Source organism: Labeo rohita, unplaced genomic scaffold (assembly GCF_022985175.1).
Source record: "Labeo rohita strain BAU-BD-2019 unplaced genomic scaffold, IGBB_LRoh.1.0 scaffold_453, whole genome shotgun sequence".
Lineage (NCBI taxonomy): Eukaryota > Metazoa > Chordata > Actinopteri > Cypriniformes > Cyprinidae > Labeo > Labeo rohita.
In genome coordinates this window covers 8825-32067 of record NW_026129372.1, presented here as the reverse complement: position 1 = coordinate 32067, position 23243 = coordinate 8825, and the positions used below count along the sequence as shown (strand labels likewise).

At 32.7% G+C, this 23243-nt stretch overlaps 4 protein-coding genes across 8 annotated transcripts; 1 reads left to right on the top strand and 3 right to left on the bottom strand.

Moving 5' to 3' along the window:
• Nucleotides 1-439: 439 nt before the first annotated feature.
• Nucleotides 440-6126, bottom strand: LOC127160780 (protein mono-ADP-ribosyltransferase PARP11-like). Its single transcript, XM_051103441.1, has 7 exons — nt 5770-6126; nt 5549-5663; nt 5240-5315; nt 1993-2065; nt 1781-1914; nt 1467-1624; nt 440-1341 (listed from the first exon to the last, which is right to left on the bottom strand). The coding sequence occupies exons 1-7, from the start codon at nt 5887-5889 to the stop codon at nt 1082-1084; spliced, it is 936 nt and encodes a 311-aa protein (XP_050959398.1). The 5' UTR covers nt 5890-6126; the 3' UTR covers nt 440-1081.
• Nucleotides 6127-7582: 1456 nt separating this feature from the next.
• Nucleotides 7583-10247, bottom strand: LOC127160779 (protein mono-ADP-ribosyltransferase PARP11). 4 transcript variants are annotated; one of them, XM_051103440.1, is made up of 7 exons: nt 9830-10247; nt 9666-9730; nt 9338-9413; nt 9083-9155; nt 8872-9005; nt 8434-8591; nt 7583-8331 (listed from the first exon to the last, which is right to left on the bottom strand). In XM_051103440.1, the coding sequence occupies exons 1-7, from the start codon at nt 9937-9939 to the stop codon at nt 8072-8074; spliced, it is 876 nt and encodes a 291-aa protein (XP_050959397.1). In that variant the 5' UTR covers nt 9940-10247; the 3' UTR covers nt 7583-8071. The 4 variants fall into 4 exon arrangements, with proteins under 4 accessions (XP_050959397.1, XP_050959396.1, XP_050959395.1 ...); XM_051103439.1 differs by having other exon boundaries at nt 9642-9730; nt 9830-10246; XM_051103438.1 differs by having other exon boundaries at nt 9666-9756; nt 9830-10244.
• A 1146-nt stretch (nt 10248-11393) lies between these two features.
• On the top strand, nt 11394-16858 carry ftr64 (finTRIM family, member 64). Of its 2 annotated transcripts, XM_051103433.1 has the most exons (6): nt 11394-12036; nt 13522-13617; nt 13696-13929; nt 15099-15255; nt 15364-15423; nt 15823-16855. In XM_051103433.1, exons 1-6 carry the CDS (start codon nt 11446-11448, stop codon nt 16335-16337), a joined length of 1653 nt encoding a protein of 550 aa, XP_050959390.1. In that variant the 5' UTR covers nt 11394-11445; the 3' UTR covers nt 16338-16855. The 2 variants fall into 2 exon arrangements, with proteins under 2 accessions (XP_050959390.1, XP_050959389.1); XM_051103432.1 differs by having other exon boundaries at nt 15099-15423; nt 15823-16858.
• A 1242-nt stretch (nt 16859-18100) lies between these two features.
• On the bottom strand, nt 18101-22421 carry LOC127160778 (protein mono-ADP-ribosyltransferase PARP11-like). Its single transcript, XM_051103436.1, has 8 exons — nt 22290-22421; nt 21703-21892; nt 21474-21594; nt 21298-21373; nt 21116-21188; nt 20904-21031; nt 20587-20738; nt 18101-19252 (listed from the first exon to the last, which is right to left on the bottom strand). Exons 2-8 carry the CDS (start codon nt 21853-21855, stop codon nt 18936-18938), a joined length of 1020 nt encoding a protein of 339 aa, XP_050959393.1. The 5' UTR covers nt 21856-21892; nt 22290-22421; the 3' UTR covers nt 18101-18935.
• Between the last annotated feature and the right edge of the window lie 822 nt (nt 22422-23243).

Sequence of the window (23243 nt, the reverse complement as noted above, 5' to 3'; positions counted from 1 at the left end):
TCGATCCACAAATGCTTATCTTGTCTACACTGTAAAAAATAAAAAACACAATTTGTTGAGTCAGCTTAAAATAATTTATTACCCTGCTGCCTTAAAATTCCAAGTTCAGTCAACTAAAATAAGTTTAGTCAACTTGAAATGTTAAGTTGTACTAAGTAACAACTTAGATATTTGTGTTTGCTAAACTTAACAGATGGGTAAGTAACCCAGCTGCCTTAAAATTTTAAGTTGATTCAACTCAAATATCTAAGTTGTCACTTAGTATAATTTAACATTTCAAGTTGAATAAACTTTTTTTGAGTTGACTGAACTTAAAATTTTAAGGCAGCCAGGTTACAAATTATTTTAAGTTGACTCAACAAATTGTTTTTTTTTTTTACAGTGTAGCTCTGCGATGCGCATGCGTACTCTGTGCACTCCAGTTCAAACAGTTAGGGTTTATCGAAAAACTCCCATCTCATTTTCTCCTCCAACTTCAAAATCATCCAACTTCTACTTTGCTGTTTTACCTTTTTTTGTAAAAAGCATTTGATCTTCTTTGCATGTTCACTTTGTAAACACTGGGTCGGTTCTGCAGTGATGTAAGATGATTTTGAAGTTGGAGGAGAAAATGAGATGGGAGTTTTTCGACATATCCTAACTGTACTGAAACGGAGTGCACAGAGTACACATCACACAGCTAGACAAGGCAAGAACAAATTGAGGGGTTACTGTATGTAAATATTACCTCCCCACAAGCATCCTTTGTTGTCCACAAAGCCTGATCTCATCAGAATGAAACTTTCCACACATGTGGAAAAGGGGGTTGCCATCTTTCTGATGTTCACTACAGAAATCACTACTTCAAGTGAACTTAATTCCGATGTATTTACTGTATCTGGGTAAAAATCAATTAAATCCATGATTCTAAATTCAAATTCAAACAGTATAACATTACATGACTTTGTCCTCTAAAATGCATTTGATCCCAATTTTGTGCAAAAATATTTACCCAAATACACCTTGACAACCTGTATTATGTACACATTGTGGCATTTTACACACATTCTGTATTTATTCCAGCATTCATTGTTGCAGTAAATTAGTTGCTGCGATATTCAATCAGGTACTCTGGATATATCTGATTGGAATCAAAGATAACAAAAATCCTTGGACAAAGCATATCATCTACACAACTATCATGTATCCTTTCATCCAGGTCATCATCAGGTGTACAGTAATCTTGACGGCCTGTTTTATACTTTCCAACAATAACGCGGGCAAGCAGCATAACTTTGGTTCCCAGGCCAGTGTTTGCACTGTAATTGTTAGCAAAGGATGCATGTTTTGCAAAGTAGGTTCCTACAAAATGAATAGAATAAAAATATTTATTGTATTCATAAAATATTTTTATGAATAAAAATAAATCAGTTTCTATTAATGTTTTATATAGAGAAAAAAGACAAATTATGATAATTGCAACGCACCTTTGCCAAATGTGTGTCCTCCTCTTTTCTTGTCTGATAGTCTGCAGTCAAAATTATATGTGCAAATAGAGTGCACATTTTTTGCACTCGTGCCATGAAACAGCATTTCTTCTTTAATATCTGATTGCCCTTTTATCCTCATCAACTGGATTTTTTTCCTAAGAATTAAAAATTCAGGCAAAACCTTTTTATACGTGGATATTATTTCACATGCAAGTTAACTATTATGATATTATGTAAATATAACACTCGTTAGGACTACATTTTTATGAAACTGAGATAGATATCTAGATAGTGCAAGACATTCTTATTACCTACAAAACAATTCCCAAAGGTCCATGTTCTGTATTCTGTTGATGGATACGATGGGATGCTGCAGCAAACCATCAACCCTGACAAATCTCTCCACCCTCTGATATTCACTGCTATCTTTTCTCAGGCAGAATAACTTTGAGACAAGAAAACATTTTCAGACAGAATTTTACCAATTTGACATACTGTAAATGTAATAAGCACTTTATATTACTTGATAAGGGATTTGGGGATCAACATTCTTCCAGTGTGCTGGTGAAGATGTAGAAATGTCATGACATTTGCATCTGTTACACACAAAACATATGCAAGGTTGGTTTCTCTTTTGTGTCATTTCAAAAAAGAAACCCTAACCTTAACTTAATGTTGCATGCAATATACACAGTTGCAATTGAAATTATTCAACCCCCTTGACCTGCAAGACATTTTGCGGCAAAGAACAATATTTTATGAAAAAATTCAACAAAGGCATCCGTAAACTATTGGAGAAAGTGTAATAATACACATCTGAGTGATTTTGAGAACACAAAGTTGATAAATAATGAAAAAAAAGGAAAAAAATCATGTTCAAAATTATTCAACCCTCAAAGGTCAAATTTGGTGCAATTTTTTTTTTCATTTATTTATTCTTTAAATCCACCAATAAACACTGCTTGGATGTGCTTATAAGCAGAAGAACACCATCTCCAGTAGAGAGGTGACAGAAGCTTCTAAGCTTTGCCTTTTTTGGGCCCAAAATGTTACAGTTTGGTCACGTCACTCCATAAAACATTCTTCCAGAACTCCACAGGTCTATCCAAATGTAAATTTTCCTCCTTCCATTAGGTCATCTTGCAAGTCTTTGGCTGTACATTGCAGGTTTTTATCAGTTGCTCTGATCAAACATTTTATGATACTGTGTTTTGTTTTGTTTAACACCCTCAAAGGTTTTTTACACATTTTAAACTAAAAATAAGGCTGCCAGCTGTGTCTATAAGAACGTTTAATGTCTTGGAAATCTTCATGTAGCCTTTGACTTTCTATAATAAAACTATTTATTCTCTGTAGCTTTTGTGAGAGCTCTGTTGACTTTGCCACATACAGTCATGGCCAAAAATATTGGCAATCTTGCAATTCTGTCAGAAAATGCAACACTTCTCACAGAAAATTGTTCCAACTGCAAATGTTTTGGTTCACGTGCTTATTGTTTTTGTTTGCACTGCAAATAAAAAAAATAGAGAAGAAGTCAAACTTGATAAAATTTCATGGACTCAGAAATGGACTGGACAAAATTATTGGCACCTTGTCAAAATGGTAAGAAATAATTAGTTTTCAAGCATGTGATGCTCCTGTAATTTGTATTTAGACACACCTGTGGCAAGTAACAGGTGTGGGCAATATAGTAATCATACTTGCAACCAGTTAAAATGGAGGAAAGTTGAATTTGTGTTGTGTGTCACACTGAGCATGGAGAAAAGAAAGAAGTATAAAAAGTTGTCTGTGGATTTGAGAGAAAAAAAGTGGAAAAACATGGACAATCTCAAGGTTATAAGTCCATCTCCAGAGATCTTAATGTTCCTGTGTCCACTGTGTCCAATATCATCAAGAGGTTTACAGCCCATGGCATTGTAGCTAACCTCCCTGGATGTGGACAGATTACAACAAAGGATTGATAAAGAACCCTGATTAACTTCCAGACAAATTCAAGCTGAGCTGTAGACACACGGTACAATAGTGTCAGCTCGCACTATCCGTCACCATCTGAATGAAAAGGGACGCTACTGTAGGAGACTTAGGAGGACACCACTGGTGACACAAAGGCATAAAAAAGCAAGACTGGAGTTTGCCAAAACTTATGTAACAAAACCACAATCCTTCTGGGAGAGTATAAAGTAGAGCTTTTTGGTAAAGGACATCACGGCACTGTTTACAACGAGGCCTTCAAAGAAAAGAACACAGTCCCTACAGTTAAACATGATAGAGGTTCAAAAATGTTTTGGGGTTGCTTTGCTGCTTCTGGCACTGGATGCTTTGACTGTGTGAATGGTATCATGAAACCTGATGATTTCCAAATAATTTTGGGGCACAACTTAGTGGCCAGTGTCAGAAAGCTGCATCTCCACCAGAGGTCATGGGTCTTCCAGCAGGACACTGACCCGGAACATACTTCAAAAAGCACTCAGAAATGGTTACAAACAAAGCGCTGGAGAGTTATGAAATGACCAGCAATGAGTCCAGATCTGAATCCCATAGAACACCTGTGGAGAAATCTGAAACAGCAGTTGGGAGAAGGCATCCTTCAAATCTGAATGACCTGGAGCAGTTCGCAAAAGAAGAGCGGTCCAAAATTCCAGTAGAGAGGTGTAAGAAAATCATTCATGGTTACAGCGATTGATTTCAGTTATTTTTTTCAAAGGGAGTGCTACCAAAAATTAAGTTTAGGTGCCAATAATTTTGTCCAGTGCATTTTTGGGTTCTGTGTGGAATTGTATCAGATCTGACTTTTCTTCTCTCTTTTTTTGTGTTGTTCCAATTCAAACAAAGAATAAATAAATAAACATATGTGAGTACCAAAACATTTGCAACTGCAATAATTTTTTAAAGAAGCGTTGCATTTTCTGACAGAATTACAAGGGTGCCAAAATTTTTGGCCATGACTGTATGCTACTCAGCTTCAGCACATGCATGCGCTAAATGTATGTATGTGTAACAGCCCAAGCTAATTCTGTTTTTAAAGGTTTAATTGTGTTTTAAGACAATTTTGTTTCCAACCATACAAATAAATTACTAAAAAAAAGCAATGTTGAATAGGGGTTGAATAATTATGACATAGATGCGTTATTAAAAATCCTAGAACTCAATATGACATTATATATTGACATTATCACTTTTAATATGCCAGTGATCTGTTATAAATGCATTTTTTAAAGTCTTGGATCTTCAGAAAAGCTTGTATTTGTAAAGTACTGCCATCTGTGAGGGGTTGAATAACTTCAATTGCAGCTGTATATATTTATTATATTTGGTGTGATCCGAAAAACAGTTTTTACTATTTGTACTGTGATTTTTTTTAAATTAAATTATTAACTTATCTCAACTGGGTGACTATCATTACAGGCACATATTTTCATATATTCAGCTGAGTCATATCATCTTTTTTAAAAAAGGCCTACTAAAGCCTACTAAATCATCTGCTTACTTAAAACATTAAGATTAGAATTATGAATTATAAAATACAGTGAACCATTATACCACACCCTCTGTGTACCAAGCAATAAAAAGTATTTAATCTATGCCAGTGTCAAATATGAAGTCCCACAGACATTCATGTATTTATTTTGTTGTATTTTAGTAACTATTTTTGGAACTGATTCATGGTTACTCTTTTGAACAGTTTTTTTTTTTTCCCACTGTGTTTCTTTTTGTGAAAAAAAAATAAAAATAACTGATAAATAAAACTAAATAAATTAAAAACATCTCACCTGATTCCATTCTCAGTCTGAAATGAGCGTTTAATCCACTTTGTTTTTCCAGTTTTTAAGTTAACATGTGTGCTTTCTAAATTTAAGCATTAATAAAAAAAAAAAAAAAAAAGAAAACAAGTATAAGTTATACAATAAAACAAAAATAAAAGCTAATATTGAAATCAAATGTTTTCACCCATATTTATAAGGTCTGTCATGGGTTTACATTATTTAAGATGCATTATATATAGCTACTTTAATAAGCAGTTCAAGTATTCCTAAATTAAGCAATGATTGTAAGAGTATTATCAACTAGTAACTGTTTACCTGCAAAATTAATCCGGACGTGACATCCAGCAGTAGTCATGGTTATAACCCCTTGTGGGTTTCTGAGGTAATATCTCTCCAGATCATCACTGGACATAAAGCTCTTCGGGTCATCCTAAGTAAATAAGTAAGTAAATAAATAAATGCATACATACACATATAAACTGTATATAAACAGGAAACGGTTGAGAAACAATGTATAAAAAAAGACATTAGGTTACCTCAACTCTGTGCCAGACACCACACTTTTCCTTGTAGTACCAGTACCACGGTGTGTCAGATGTGTCCATATATTCCACTCCATCCTCCAGCACCAAACCAGCAAACTCATCACACAACATTTTGGAAAATGAACTACAACATGAGAGAGGGAAAAAATATTTTACTTGAAAACTCAACTAAAACCCATATTTCTAGGCTAGTAAAAAAGGAAACAAAAGAGTCGTATTTTGACAGACAAACAGAAAGCAAACACAGACGAGTAAGTCGCACTTGTAAGTCGAGTATTAGGCAACTATGCAACTAGGCACTGACGTAAAAGTGGCAGAGAAATGGAAACTGAAGGTTTTATGATAGTTTCAAATTAACCTATGCTTTCGTAAATCAAATAAACGTCATAATTTATGACAGGGGTGTCCAAAGTCCAGCCCACAGTGTGTCTACTGACACGCCCGCCAACCATTACTGACAAATCATGCAGTTTCACAATGTCAACACAAGGTGACAGCACTAAACGCGAGTGACAACAATTTGATAACTCATATGCGCTGTTTTGCAAATGAAAAATCGATGTAATGAGCAAAAATAAATGTGCTTTTGCAAACAAACAAACAAACAAAAAAAAAAAAAAAAAAAAAAAAAAAAAAAAAAAATATATATATATATATATATATATATAAATTGCAAAAGAAAATTAAGTATTGAAAGAAAGATTATGGGGCATTTTTGTTCATTTTGGAGGCAACCACTAGTGCTACTCTTTAGCACTAAGTGTTAATGTTTAGTAACGTTCAAAACATTACTGTCATATGTCACAGAAACCAACCACCCAACCAACCAATAAACAAACAAACAAACAAATAAATACAATTCATTAAAAAAGAAATATTTATAAATACAGTATAGAGATTAATAGAGATTGACAATTTAACCTTTTGGTACATTGTATTTAATTATCCATAGCAAATTTAGGGAGAAACTATAATTTAAAATAAACTTTAAAAATAATTTAAAGGCTTAAATGTGAGTTTTGTCATTTTATAAAACTTTTTTATTTTTTATTTTATTATTTATTTATTTATTTAATTTAATTTTTATTATTATTATTATTTTTTGGTCAAAACTTTATTTGAACATATAGTAGCCTACATATTATATTAGTGGATGCCACTGTAGATAGACACTACACTGTAAAAAATAAATAAAAAAACAATTTGTTGAGTCAGCTTAATATAATTTGTTACCCTGCTGCCTTAAAATTTTAGTTCAGTCAGCTAAAATAAGTTTATTCAACTTGAAATGTTAAGTTGTACTAAGTAACAACTTAGATATTTGTGTTTGCTAAATTTAACAGATGGGTAAGTAACCCAGCTGCCTTAAAATTTTAAGTTGATTCAACGCAAATATCAACGCAAGTTGTCACTTAGTATAATTTAACATTTCAAGTTGAATAAACATTTTTTTGAGTTGACTGAACTTAAAATTTCAAGGCAGCCAGGTTACAAATTATTTTAAGTTGACTCAACAAATTGTTTTTTACAGTGTAGTTAGACTACATACTGTAGTATTAGAAGGATATTTCTTAATAGTATACATTCAGTAGTGTTTTGTTTTCAGAATTGTACTTATTTTTTATTTTATTGTTTGTTTGATTTAGTTTTTGATGTTTTATTTTTCATTTTTTAAAACAAAATACTAAAGAATTTTATTTATTGACATTGCTATTGTCAATGCATGTCTATTAAATAACATTAAACATGTATATGAACAGTGAGAAACCGAGTAAGAAAAACACGGACTACTGAGTTGCCAAGAATAATATATATTTATTGATTCTTTTTTAAAAAGTTCTGTGTTTGCACATCATTAGGCAAGTAATAATTTAAGTCTGCGTATTGATATACTGAAGTAATGTTATTATTTTCAACATGGCACCTTTAAGTTTTTTGGGGGGATGTTTCTGTTGAGCTCCAACTCCCATAATGATCCTTTGGTGATCTATTCCGTGATCTTTTAACTTGTATAAATACATTTTTGGTATGATTCTTGGCCAAGAATGGAAGTGAAATCACTATTTCAAGTGAGCTTCCGATGCTTTTAGTGTATCTGGGTGAAAATACATGTTAAATTCAATCAGTATAACATTAAATAACTTTATCCTTTAAAATGCATTAAATAATGACCCTTTTGCAAAAAAAAATACTTTCCCAAAAACACCTTAGTTCTGCATAAACCTGTATTATATTAACATTTTGGCATTTTACACATAGTTTTATAGATCCCAACATTTACTGTTGCAGTCAATTATTTGCTGCGATATTCAAACACGTACTCTGGATATATCTGATTGGAATCAAAAATAACAAAAATCCTTGGACAGAGCGTATTATCTACACAGCTATCATGTATCTTTTCATCCAGGTCATCATCAGGTGTACAGTAATCTTGACGGCCTGTTTTGCACTTCCCGACAATAACACGGGCAAGCAGCATTACTTTGGTTCCCTGGCTGGTGTTTTCACTATATTTGGTAGCAAAGGATGCATGTTTTGCAAAGTAGGTTCCTGCAAAATAATTAAATAAAATTGCATTCATACATAAAAATAAAGGAGTTATTACTATAAATATTTAATATGCAAAAACAGAAAATATAAATCACAGCCCACCTTTGCCTAATATGTGTGCCTTTCGTTTCTTGTCCGATAGTCTGCAGTTAAAATTAAATGTGCAAATAGAGTGCACATTTTTTGCACTCGTGCCATGAAATAGCATTTGCTCCTCAATATCTGATTGTCCTTTTATCCTCATCAACTGGATTTTTTTCCTAGAATTCATAATTCAGACATTTTAACATTTTATACATGAATTATATTATTTCACATGCAAGAACAACAATAATAATAACAAAAACAATAATGTGTATTAATGGGAATTTATATAGATATGTAATATGGGAATGAAAAAAGGTGTCATTTTCTTTATACATAATCTATATTATAATTGTTGTTGTTATTAATAATCATAATAATCATTATTTAATGGTCATTTAATTAATTAATAACCCGTTTTCATGAGATTTGTCCTAGAGCAAGAAATTCTCATACCTACAAAACAATTCCCAAAGATCCAAATTCTGTATTCGTTTGATGGACACAATGGGATCATGCAGTAAACCAGCATCCCTGACAAATCTTTCCACCTTCTGATATTCACTGCTATCTTTCCGCAGAGAAATTAACTGATTGAGATAAGAAAACATTTTCAGACAGATTGTCCCAACATTAATGTAACACTACGATAAGCACTTACTGTTACCTGATAAGGCTTTTTGGGATCAACATCCTCCCAGTGTGCAGGTGAAGATGGAGAAATGTCATCACATTTGCATCTGTTACACAAAATATATGCACATAGGTTGGTTTCACTTTCGTTTCATTGAAAAAGAAATTGACTTGAATGTGCCGTAGTACTTGAATGTACTTTATACTTTTACGCACTGTGCATAGCCCTAAAACATTTGGACATAAACTAACTTCACTTTTTTGAGATAGATAGATACAGATATCTCACCTGAATCCATTCTCAGTCTGAAATGAACGTTTAATCCGCTTTGTTTTCCCAGTTTTTAAGTTTACTTGCGTGCTTGCTAAATTGAAACATATTAATTAACAACAACAACAACAACAATATTAATACAAGAGTGGCTGATGACATAAACTCAGATGTTGGTATTCTTAGTAATCGGTCATGGGTTTATACAACATGGCTGTTTAGTTATTTAATTTACATTATATTTAGGTATTTCAAAAAGTAGTTCAAGTATTCCTAAATTAATTTATGATTATAAGGGTATTATCAAGTATAAACTGTTTACCTGCAAAATTAATCTGGAACTGACCTCCAGTAGTAGCCATGGTTATAACCCCTTGTGGGTTTCTGAGGTAATATCTCTCTAGTTCATCACTGGACATAAAACCAGTTGGGTCATCCTAAAATGCATTTTTAATAAATAACAGAGCAACCATTTGAAAAAATGAACATATTGTATGAATAAGACATTACCTCAACCCTGTGCCAAACACCACATTTTTCCTTGTAGTACCAGTACCACGGTGTGTCAGATGTGTCCATATATTCCACTCCATCCTCCACCTCCAAACCAGCAAACTCATCACTCAACATTTTGATAGGTAAATAAACTACTACATGGGGAAGGTTTTCAAATAATAAAACTCAACTAGAAACCCATATTTATAGGCTAGAAAAAAGAGAGTAAACGCAGTAACAAAGGAAATAAGAGTCGCATTTTGACAGACAAATTTAAAGCAAACGCGGACGAATAAGACTAACTCTTGAAAATCTCAAGAGCATAATTACACTGACGTAGAAGAAAGGGGAAATAGAAACTTAAGGCTGTATTAAAGCCACAAACACTGTGACCTGGACAGACGTCAAACATTACTACATACGCGTCCAAGCGCGTCATACCTGGGAGAGCCTTGTATCGTAAATAAAAGTGATGTTGCGCTCGAGGGGCGTGGTCTCGTTTTTTTTTTTTTTTTATTTTGTAGCTCTCTCTCTCTCTCTCTCTCTCTCTCTCTCTCTCTCTTAAACTTTGAGAACATATCAATTGCACCAATAGGCTACTTTGGATTATTTCGTTAAACATATCAGTGAAGTATTTATTATTGCTGTTACTATTCACAAACTGAAATGAAATTTACATACTGTCACAAGAGCAAAAAAAAAAAAAAAAAAAAAAAAGTCAAATTCAAGGGCATACTAGGCTATGCCATAATTATAACAATAAATCGAAATTATGAGAGAAAAAAAGTAAAAACTATGACACCAGAAAACAGGCAGCCTTTAGCAGGAAATGGTTGCCGACAGTGACAGTACCTAAAACCACTAAAACCGACTGTTGCTAAAAACCGGAAGTTTTCTGCTTGCAGGCAGCATCAGAAAACAAATAAATATCAATTTGTTAGTAATGTTAATACTATAGGCTATTTAAGTAAGTATATATTAGTCAGTATTGTGTATTATTTGATTAAAAAGGTTTATCAAATATAAAGAAGAAAATTATCATTTGAAAAGCAAAAAAAAAAAAAAAAAAAAATATATATATATATATATATATATATATATATATATATATATATATATATAACACATTTTTAACAATTCTGAATATTTATCATAAAGGCAGGCAAAAATAAGTGTGATTATGAACCAGATGGAAAATGGCTGTCAGGCTAAAACATTGGATGAAAACAATGATTTCATTTTCAAAGACATTTTCCAAAATGAATCACATTATTTTAAGACACCACCATCAACAACAACTTACACACAGGGTCTAGTAACTTGACTTGCATATAGGAAAAAAGGATAATTTGAGAATGCATCAGCTTCTTGGAATATAGTCACTAAATATAAGTCAGTTTTAAGTGATGATAACATTAAAGCAGGAACAACTTAAAGCACAAGCATAATATCATTATTAGTTAGTATTAATAGTGTTTAGCATATAAGCACAGGCAGAAGTTGAAAATAGTGTTTGAGACTTGTGCGCCCCCTATTGGCTGTCTCACTTTCTTAATAACTAAACCAGGAAACTCTTCAGTTCACGGAAAGAGGTACGTTTTGTTGAGCTGTTGTATGTCGTTGTCTCTAAAATGGCAGAAGCCAGCATTTCAGTGGCTCAGGACCAGTTCAGCTGTCCAGTTTGTCTGGATCTACTGAAGGATCCAGTGACCATTCCCTGTGGACACAGTTACTGTATGGACTGTATCACAGGCTGCTGGAATCAAGATGATCAGAGGGGAGTTTACAGCTGCCCCCAGTGTAGACAGACCTTCACTCCAAAACCTGCCTTATGCAAAAATGTGGTGTTTGCTGAAATGATGGAGAAACTGAAGAAGACAAAATTCCATTCTGCTGTTCCCGCTCACTGTTATGCTGGACCTGGAGATGTGGAGTGTGACATTTGCACTGGAAAAAAATGCAAAGCAGTCAAGTCCTGTTTGGTGTGTCTCAACTCCTACTGTCAAAATCACCTTGAACAACATGAGGATTTTTTTAAAGGTAAGAAGCATAACTTGATGGATGCCACTGGACGGCTAAAGGAGATGATCTGCTGCAAACATGATAAACAATTAGACATCTACTGCCGTATTGACCAGCAGTGCATTTGTTATTTGTGTGGAATGGATGAACACAAAAACCATGCCACAGTAACAGCGGCAGAAGAAAGGATGGAGAAGCAGGTATAAACTTAAAACAAACACATATATTGCAATGCAAACATTTATTTCAGCAGCTTCCCAGATAGCACATGTACATCTGCAAGATGTCTGTTAAGGATCACTTGATCTGGAAAGCATCTGCTCTGTACAAACATCTGAGAGACGTCTGTAAGATGTCAGTTTTACATACATTATAAACCATAAACGTCTTAAAGACATCTAATAGACTTCTATTTGACATCTGATAGGAGACGTCCTATAGACGTATTGCAGATGAGCAAATATATAAAAAAAAATTCATCTCGCAGATGTAAATGCAGACGTCAAATAGACGTCTCCGGGATGTACGTGTGCTATTAGGGTTTACTCTTTTTTTTTTTTTTTTGCCTAAATAACCCTGATAACACAGGTAGATCTTGGAGACATCTATTTGATGTCTACATTTACATCTGCAAGACGTATTTTTTAGATTGTTTGCTCATCTGCAATACGTCTATAGGATGTTTCCTGTAAGATGTCAAATAGACGTCTATTAGATGTCTTTAAGATGTTAATGATTTAGAATGTATGTAAAACTGATATCTTACAGACGTCTGCCAGATGTTAGTACACAGCAGATGCTTTCCAGATCAGGTGATCTTTAACAGACATCTTGCAGATGTACGTGTGCTATTTGGGAATATTTGTGTGGATAAATGGCCAAAACGCACAGTAAAAGCTGCAAATACCCTCCAGATAGCACATGTACACCTGCAAGATGTCTGTTAAACATCACTTGATCTGAAAAGCATCTGCTGTGTACAAACATCTGGCAGACGTCTGTAAGATATCAGTTTTACATACATTCTAAATGTCTGTGTACAAACATCTGTTTACATACATTCTAAATCATAAACATCTTAAAGACATCTAATAGATATCTATTTGACATCTGATAGGAAACATCCTATAGACGTATTGCAGATGAGCAAACACTCTAAAAAATATATCTTGCAGATGTAAAATAGACGTCTCCATGATGCACGTGCTATTAGGGCTAATAGCACACATACATCTCAGATACATCTATTTGACTTCTGCAAGATGTATTTTTTAAAGCGTTTGCTCATTTGCAATACATCTATAAGACATCTCCTATCAGTTTTCAAATGGACATCTTTTAGATGTCATGTCAAGCAGATGCTTTTCAGTTCAAGTGATCTTTAACAGACATCTTGCTGATGTCTGAAACAGCACATCAATCTTCTAAAAAATATATAAGCTTTTATATGCACTTTCATATATAACTATTGGAGTAACATATTTAATGTATTCTATACTGTTACTGTAAAATGATGTACAGAAAACATTGAAAAGCAGACCCGAAAATTTGTGCAGACCTTGCACTGACTTGCTTATGACTAATTATTTAATAGCTATAGACCAAAATCAAAGTGGTATCTAAAATTCTGCATGTGGATATCTATTTTAAGAAATAACTGATAAGCTATTTGTTCTGTCCTACAGAAACAGCTGGGAAAGGCAAAGATTGAGTTCAAGAAGAGAATCCAGCAGAAGGAGAAAGAGGTTCAGGAGCTGAGAGAGACTGTGGAGTCACACAAGGTGAGTTTTGAGCAGTTGAGAAGGACAACTGCTGTGCTCGCTGCTGGATTAATGCCAGAACTGTGTGTCGTATAACAGCGCTCTGCACTGGCAGCTGTGAAGGACAGTGAGAAGGTGTTTACTGAGCTGATCTGCTCCATTGAGAGATGCCGCTCTGAGGTGACACAGCTGATCAGAGATCAGGAAAAAGCTGCAGTGAGTCGAGCTGAAAGACTCTTGAAGCGACTGGAGCAGGAGATCAATGATCTGAAGAAGAGAGATGCTGAGCTGGAGCAGCTTTCACACAGAGATGATCACATCCTTTTCCTCCAGGTAACATCTGCTCTTAAAGCAGGTCTTTAGTGAGATAAATAAATTTAGTGAGATATTAAATTTAAAGGGTCTTTAATCTATGTACTCAAGTAGCACAATCTTACACAAACTATTTTGCGCTTACACTACCAGTCAACTACTAAGTTACACTACCAAGATTTTTTTTTTTTAAAGAAGTCTCTTCTGCTCACAATCTCTGCAATTATTTGATCCAAAGTACAGCAAAAACAGTAAAATATCTGAAATATCTTTACTATTAAAAATAATGTTTTCTATTCAAATATGTTTTAGAATGTAATTTATTCCTGTGATCAAAGCTGTATTTTCAGCATAATTACTAATATGCTGATTTGCTGTTCAAGAAACATTCATTATTATTATTATTATTATCAATATTTAAAACAGTTGAGTAAATGTTGATGTAAAAATTTTTTGATATATATATATATATATATATATATGTGTGTGTGTGTGTCTGTGTGTGTGTGTATATATATATATATATATATATATATATATATATATATATACTTCTATTTATTATAAATGTATAATAAAGACATTTATAATGTTACTTAAAGATTTTTATTTTAGATAAAGGCTGTTCTTCTAAACCTTGTATTTATCAAAGAAACCTGGAACATTTCAACTCAGCTGTTTTCAACATAATAATAAATGTTTTTTGAGCAGCAAATCAGAATATTACAATGATTTCTGAAGGATTATGTGACTGGAGTAATGATGCTAAAAATTCAGCTTTAAAATCACAGGAATAAATTACATTTTAAAAAATATTACAATGTATTAAAAATTAGAAAACAGTAATTTTAATTAGTAAAAATATTTCTAGATGTGACTGTTTGCTGTACTTTGGATCAAACAAATAGAGACTGCTTTTAAAAAAACATACTGTTCAAAAATTTTCAATGAAAAAAAAAACAATTAAATAAAAATAAAATACAAATAAAACAGCAACATTATGAAATATTGTTGCAATTAATAATACAATAACTGGATGAATAAATAAATAAATAAGTCTTATCCTATATTTTAAATGGTAATGTATACAAATGGATGGGAAATCTGGATTGTAAGTGTTAAAATGAGTGTTTTGTGAAAGCAAAATTTTGTTTTCATGTTCTGATTGTGTTCTTTGTCTTTGTCTGTAGAGTTTTCAGTCTTTCTCTGTTCCTCCCAAATTTACGGATGTACCCATCACTTCCTCTTCTCCACTTTCTTTTGATGATGTGGCAAAATCTGTCTCCCTGCTTAGAGAAAAACTTGAGGATTTCTGCAAACAGGAGATAGAAAGGATATCTGGTAAAGGTGAAGTGCTTGCAATTTATTTATGTTCAAATATTAGACTGCATCATGTAACATGTAAATGTAATTACATAAAATCATCAAACTTAAAATCTCTGATGGTTTCCATAGTGTCATATATCCAGACAATTCCCACCCCAGACCCCAAGACCAGGGACGAATTCTTACAGTGTAAGTGCACATGATCCTCTCTGTAATCTAAAGGTGTTCTATTTCAGCTTGTTTTTCAAAGTTGGTTAATTACAATAAATTTTAAGAACTTTTTTTTTTTTTTCAAGAATTTGAATGGTTTTAAAGTGTTTTATTTTTAACAATCTTAAGAAAAAAATATTTATTTCTTTTATTAATTTAATTTACGTAAAATATTCAGTGTCATGTACAGTCTGTTTCCTTCAGCAAAAACTGCTGAGCTGACAATAAATGATTTCCTGCATTTTTAATACATAAATGAATACACAATTATATTTTGTAACAAACATGTTGTAAATAATTCTAATTTAATTTTAACTGTGTTAAATTATATATAAATATAATTTGTTAATTATGAATTTGAACTCTTATTTCCTTCAGATTCCTGTCAGTTCACTCTGGATCCAAACACAGTAAATAAACGCCTTCGTCTGTCTGAAGGGAACAAAACGGCTGCTGACACAGGCACAATCCAGCAGTATCCCAATCATCCAGATAGATTTGATCATACTCTTCAGGTGTTGTGTAAAGAGAGTGTGTGTGGACGCTGCTACTGGGAGTTGGAGTGGAGTGGCCATGGTGTCGCTATATCAGTATCATATAAGAACATCGGGAGAAAGGAAAAAGGGTGTGTGTTTGGATTCAATCGCCAGTCATGGAGTTTGTTCTGTAGTATGTCGAGTTGCATATTTTATCATGGTAAAAAACATATTAAATGTTCCATACCCAGCTGCTTTAAAATAGGAGTGTATGTGGATCACAGTGCAGGGACTCTGTCCTTTTACAACATCTCTGACACAATGACCCTCATCCACAGAGTTCAGACCACATTCACTCAGCCCCTCTTTCCTGGGTTTTTACTCTCTTTTGGATCAACTGTAAAATTGCTCTTGTGAATAGTGTACTTTTAAAATGATTACATAATATAAAAGTAATGTACTTTTAAAGTTGATATATCATATTAACTCTTCCAGTTACACTTGACCCTCTCGCTCTATTTTATTTCTATTTAACTTTTCTTTTTATTAAAAAAAGGACCCTCTAGCATTAGATTTCTCTATTCTTTTTTCCATCTCATTCACTTGTTTTCTTTTTATTATAAAAAATGACCATATATTCTTTCTCTGTTCTTTCAACTTGTTGATATGACCCTCACTAGTGTTTTCTATTCTACTTCTATTCTATTTCCTTTTTTTAATGAATCATAAAATGTCATATAAATTACTGGTGATCAGATTTGGTAAATCAGGTCTAATGCTGACATATAAATTCTTCGGAAATGAATTAAGAAGTGTGTGTCTGTGTGTATTTAATATGGATCAGTATATTGCAAAAATATGCTGTGCATAAATTGTATACAGTGCTGCTTGAAAGTTTGCAAACTTGCATAAATATAACATAAAACATCATCAGATTTTCACAAGTCCTGAAAGAACCCAATCAAACAAATGAGACAAAGAATATAGGCTACTTTGTCATTTATTTACTGAGAAACATGATCCAGTGTTAAATATTTGCAAGTTGCAAAAGTATATGAATCTTTGCTTTCAGTGTGACCCCTTTTTGAAGCAGTAACCACAGGTAATGTATTTTGTAACCGCTGATCAGTCCTGCACAACAGCTTGTAGGAATTTTAGCCCATTCTTCAGAACAGAAACACTTGAAGCCTGTGATATTGGTGGGTTTTCTCTTATAAACTGCTTGCTTCAGGTCCTTCCACAACATTTTGTTTGGATTAAGGTCCAGACTTTGACTCAGGCATTCCAAATCATTAACCTTGTTTTTCTTCAACCATTTTTTGGTATAATGACTTTTGTGCTTGTGGTTGTTGTCTTGATGTATTCAGAATTCATTGTTCCATCAAATTTTGGCCAAGATGGAGCAAAGCAGGCCCAAACCATGATACTACCACCAGCATGTTTCACAGGTGGAATAAGGTTCTTATGTTGGAATAAAGTGTTTTTCTTTTTCCAACCATAACACTTCTCATTTAAACCCAAAAAGTCTTATGTTGGTCTCATCAGTCCACAAAATTTTTTTCCAATAGCCCTCTGACTTGTCCACATGATCTTTAGCAAACTGCAGACCGACAGCAGTGTTCTCATGATGATAGACTTATAAACATTAATATTAACCAATGTGAGAAAGGCCTTTATGTGCTTAAAAGTTACCCTGAGGTCTTTTGCAACCTTGCAGACAATTACAAGTCTTGCTTTGGAATGATCGTTGTTGGTCACATACTTCATACTTCACATACTTTTGCAACTCATTTTTCAGCAACCATTTTTCTCAATAAATAAATGACAAACTATATATTTTCATCTGAATTGTTTGATTGGGTTCTCTGTCAACTTTCAGGACTTGTGTGAAAATCTGATTAACTTTTTGGTCATATTTAAAAAAAAAAAAAAAAAACTTCTAAAGGGTTCACAAACTTTTAGGTAGCACAATATATATATAAATTAGGCAAAAATGTGAAAAATAATCAGTGATTTGGCAGAGGAAATAGTGCTAGAATTTTGTGATTTGTCTTTTTTTCCTAAATGCATTTGATTTATTTTGTTGTTAAATAGTTTTTATTTTTGTAATTATTTTAAATATTTTTATTTGATTAATTAATAGAAAAATAAATTAATTAAAAATCTCTTATTTAGATCTGCCTCCATCCAATCAGCAACCAATGTATAGAACCTAGACCCACCCAGTTTTATTTTTTTCTTTTCCAATAATCCGCTTTACTCAGATACACGTCACAACATGGAATAAAAGATCTGCTACGTTCATTTAATCACAGTTTAAAGACATAATCCAATTTCCATTTCAAACATATTCCATTACGAACATTTAAAAACTTCTGGCAATCAGAGTTGTCTTTTTGTTTTTTTTGTTTTCCTTTTCAAAATATATTATGAGGTAGAATTATGAAGAGGTAGGCTATGAAAAATAATACTACTAATAATAAAAGATGTTACATGTCTAAATTTGATATACATAACTCACGGTATCTAGTATTCATGGAAATACTTTTTTTTTTCCACAAGGCAGGATTTCTGGGCATTTAAAAGAATTAAATAAAAAATGTAAAGATGATGCAATATTTCAAGCAATGAAATTACAAATGAAAGAAAGTATATATATATATAAAATAGGGGTTCTTCATTCATTAATTTTCATATGAATGAAATTTCATATGGACTTTTCATATCATAAATCAATGTCTTAATCAGTTGGATAAAACATTTGAATAAATGTTAGAAAAAAAGAAAAAGAAAAAAACAACAACAACATAAAATTGATTATGTAAACTATAAATATGTTTTAACTCTGCCCCCTAGACACAGTAAATTGTCCGTTCATTGTTTTGTTTTGTTTTGTTTTTTAACCAAAGGCACTTTTGCAGTAACCAGACATTAGCAGGGTTACAGTACTCTGCTGTACAACTCCACACGGAGCAATACATCCATCAGAATGAGATTTTCTTTTGGTCTCTGATGTCAGTAAAACTCAATCAGGTATTCCGGATAGATCTGGTTGCTGTCGAATATAACAAAGATTTTCGGGCTCATCATGTCATCCACACAGCTGTCGAAAAAGTTGGCAATGCTCATGTCTTTAGAAGGTGGTCTGCAGTACTGGGGGTGACCCAATGTATATTCCCCAACTATAACCCGTGCCAGGAACATACACTTGTACGGTGGGTCACTCTGGAAAACAGGGGGCGCTAGACCGTGTTTCTGTAGGATAAAGTTGTGCTTGCTAGTCGAATGACAGAACTTGCTGGAATACCTTGCGTCGCGTGCAAAATAGCTTCCTGTGAAGACAAAAGTAGTAATATGTTCCAATTAAAGTCAAATTCCACCACATAAGAAAAACACTTCCTCTTTGGTAAATCGAAAAAAAAAAGGAAATGTCAAAATGAGATAAAAAGACATTTTAAAATTCCAACTTTTTATCTCAGCTACAGGAAAATTTTGAGTCATTTATGATTATCATTGTGACTTTTTCTCTCATAATTAATAAAAAGTCATAATTTTGACTAGAGGTCAATTTTTATGACATTTTATGTCATAATTACAACTTTCCATCTTATAATGTTGACTTTTTATTTTATAACTATAAATTGTCATAATTGTTACTTACGCTACCAGTCAAAAGTTTTTGAACTGTAGGATTTTTTTTTTTCTTTTAAGAAGACTCTTCTGCTCACCCAGCCTGCATTTATTTGATGCACAGCATGAAGTACAGCAAAAAACAGTACAATTTTGAAATATTTTTTACTATTTAAAATAACAGTTCTATTTTAATATATTTTAAAATGGAATTTATTCCTGTGATTTCAAAGCTGAAATTTTGGCATTGTTACTCCAGTCACATGATCCTTCAGAAATCATTCTAATATTCTGATTTGCTGCTCTAAAGCCATTATTATTATTATTATTATTATTATTATTATTATTATTATGTAGAAAACAACTCAATAGAATTTTATCAGGTTTCTTTGATGAATAGAAATAACAGCATTTATCTGAAATACAAATCATCTGGATCATTATAAATGACTTCAAAGCATCCTTGCTAAATAAAAGTGTTAATTTCTATTAAAATATTATACTTATATATGTTTCAGATAAATGCTGATCTTTTAATAATAATAATTAAATATTTCTTGAACAGCAAATCAGCATATTAGAGTAATTTCTGAAGGATCATGTGGCACTGAGGACTGGAGTAATGATGCTGAAAATTTAGCTCTGATGACAGGAATAAATTATATTTTAAAATATATTCAAATAAAAAACAGTTAATAGTAGAATATTTCAAAATGTTACTGTTTTTGCTGTACATTTGATCAAATAAATGCAGGCTTGGTGAGCAGAAGAGACTTCTTTAAAAACACTAAAAATCTTACTGTTCAAAAACTTTTGACTGGTAGTGTATCTCATCATTATGACTCAGTAATTCATAATGTATAACATATTTCTCTGTCCTTTTACGACAGAAATGGGCTTTCATAAACATCTCTCTTGTGTTCGACAGAAGACAGAAGTCATATAGGTTTGGACTAACAAGAGCATCTGTAAATTATGGCACCCTTTTCATTTTGGGTAAATTTCCTTTTAATGCAAAAAGTCTCATGGACTGTACCTTTGCCATAGACGTCACCGTGGCTTCCTGTGAGACGCCAATCGAAGTTGTATGTGCATATGGCCTGTATGTTACTGTGACCAGTTCCATGAAAAAGCATCTTTTCTTCAACATCTACAACATGTTTTATCTTTCTCAACTGGGCCTTTTTCCTGTAATACATTTACATTTATTTACACTCTATTGTATCAGAATTGAAATGTTGAAAATGTTACATAAAAAATCCTTGTAATAAGCATGATAACATACAGCCAGATAGACATCATTGCAAAATAAACATCTTTAAGACAATTTCAAATATTGAAAAATGAGCCAACCTGCAGAAAAATTCCCACAGGTCCAGGTTCTGTACTCTTTGAATGGATCTGATGGGCTGGCTCATGGTTCTCTCATATAACCGAGCTACTTCTTTGTACTCAAACGTATCTCTGCATAAAGCAATGAGCTGGACAGAAACAGTCATAGTCCTACAGTCAAAAGACATTCTGTGTCATTTACATTCATGTGTCATTTACGTTCTCTTTTTTACCTGATAGGGTTCCTCTGTATTAATTTTTTCCCAGTGACTGGGAACAGGAAGGGCTGGGTTATCACAGATAAATCTGTGAAACAAAATGTAAAGACATTTTTTATATTCATTTAAAATAAACAATACAAATGTACTATATATATATATATATATTACAATAAAAAGAGGATAAACAAGCTTACCTAAAGTCAGTAGCTGAATGCAATGCCCTTTTGATTGGCCTTTCTTTTCCAGTAGTCACATTGACTTGTTTCATAGCTAGTGATATGATAAAGTTGAAAAGATGAAAAGAGAAATTACAGTAAAAACATATAATCTAGATAAATAACACAAATCTGTGTTTTGTTTGGTGACCAACCAGAAAAGTCTAATTTATAGGTATATTTAGCAGTATAGAAGTCCACTGTAGCATGCTGATTCTTGATGTAGTTTTGTTCAATTTGTTCATTGGTGACAGAGCAACCTGTGCTGGGAACTTCCTGTAGTGAAAAGGAAAACAGCATGATGTGATTAGCAAAAGCACAATTTATGAATTTCCATTCATATTATTCTAATCAGACTGCAGTTTGATAAAAGGCAGTACATACTTCAAACATATGCCAGACGCCACACTCGGCAAGGTAGAACCAGCGCCACTTTGCCTCTGAAGTGTCCATTTCCTCCTCACATGACTCTTCATCAGTGGGCTTCTGGAGGTCTTCTGAGCTCTCCAAATGCTTGACAATGGCCTCACAGTCCATCCTCAAGGCATTTACACAAATATGTCCATCTGGCCACCTTTTAAGTGCATGACAACATGTTATCATTATTAACTTGCTTTCTTCACTGTTATCACTGTTATGATTTGATTCCACAAGTCGCAATCTCATTCAAGCTATTCAAGATATTTTCTTTACCAAAACATGCTGAAATGATCAAATATATAGTTACAATTTTGTATTTATGTTTAATATGTCGTTTCAAATATATTAAACGTTCAGACTAGGCTTTTCTCGTGCCAGCATCTAAGTTTGTTTACCAACTTTACTCATCTAGCACATTTCATTTGCTTTCACCGGTCGCGATTTCATTCATGAAAGACATTTACCAAACAAGCTGTAATGATCAAATGTAGTTATACTTTCTAATGTAAATACTGATTTTGCATTTAACCGTATTAATGCATTGTGAATACCTGTCGAAAATGCCCTTTTCCTCTCGAAGTTACAAATAATGCTGAACCGATCTAAATTCGAAGAAACATCGTTTCTGTCTGGATAATGTTTATGTTTCGTTTTCCTCAATCTCTGGTTGTTGCTCGCTCTACTTCCGCATTCGCCGACCATGACGTCATGCTTCGTTCATGCTTTTTAATATTTTTTTCATTATTTGAAGATAATTTAATAATAATAATAATAATAAAAACCTAACTAAAAAAAGAAGGAGATATTCTGCAGTGGAGATAAAGGATTTTAGTAGGGTGAAAGTATAGCCCAAACAAATAAACGTCACAATATTATCTTTATTATCAGATTCATCATTAGGTAGGTAGGTAAATAAATAAATAAATAAACAAACAATCATTTAACGCTTTAATATTTTAGAAGTATTACTTAATACTTCTAATACTTAATTGATGCTTAATTTAATTCAGAAATGTATTTATTTATTTTAGGAAATCATATGCTAGAGTTAGTTTACATAACGTGAAAACAAGAGCTACAATGGAATCCCATTTAATCAACGTAGAAAATAGTTTTGTTGCACATTATAATAACGTTAATTTGCAGTATTGTGACTTCGTTCATTTGAATTTGGATCATTTGATTTCATTTTTATTTACCCTGGTGAAAAAAAAAACAAAAAAAAAAAACAGCATATGCTGGTAGGTATGTTTTGGTGCTGGTTTAAGATGGTCCTTAGCTGGTTTATGCTGGTCCTTTGCTGGTGTATGCTGATCTGTCTATCTATGCGAGCATGTTACAGCATTCAGAGATGTCACAGTAGAATAACAGAATATATAATTATCTTTACAACAAAATTTAATAATGAAACAAAATTTAAAATGATGAAAATCATGGAAATATAATGTACATAATATTATTGTTTTGACCATTTGTACTGATTATATTATTAAAATAACAATATT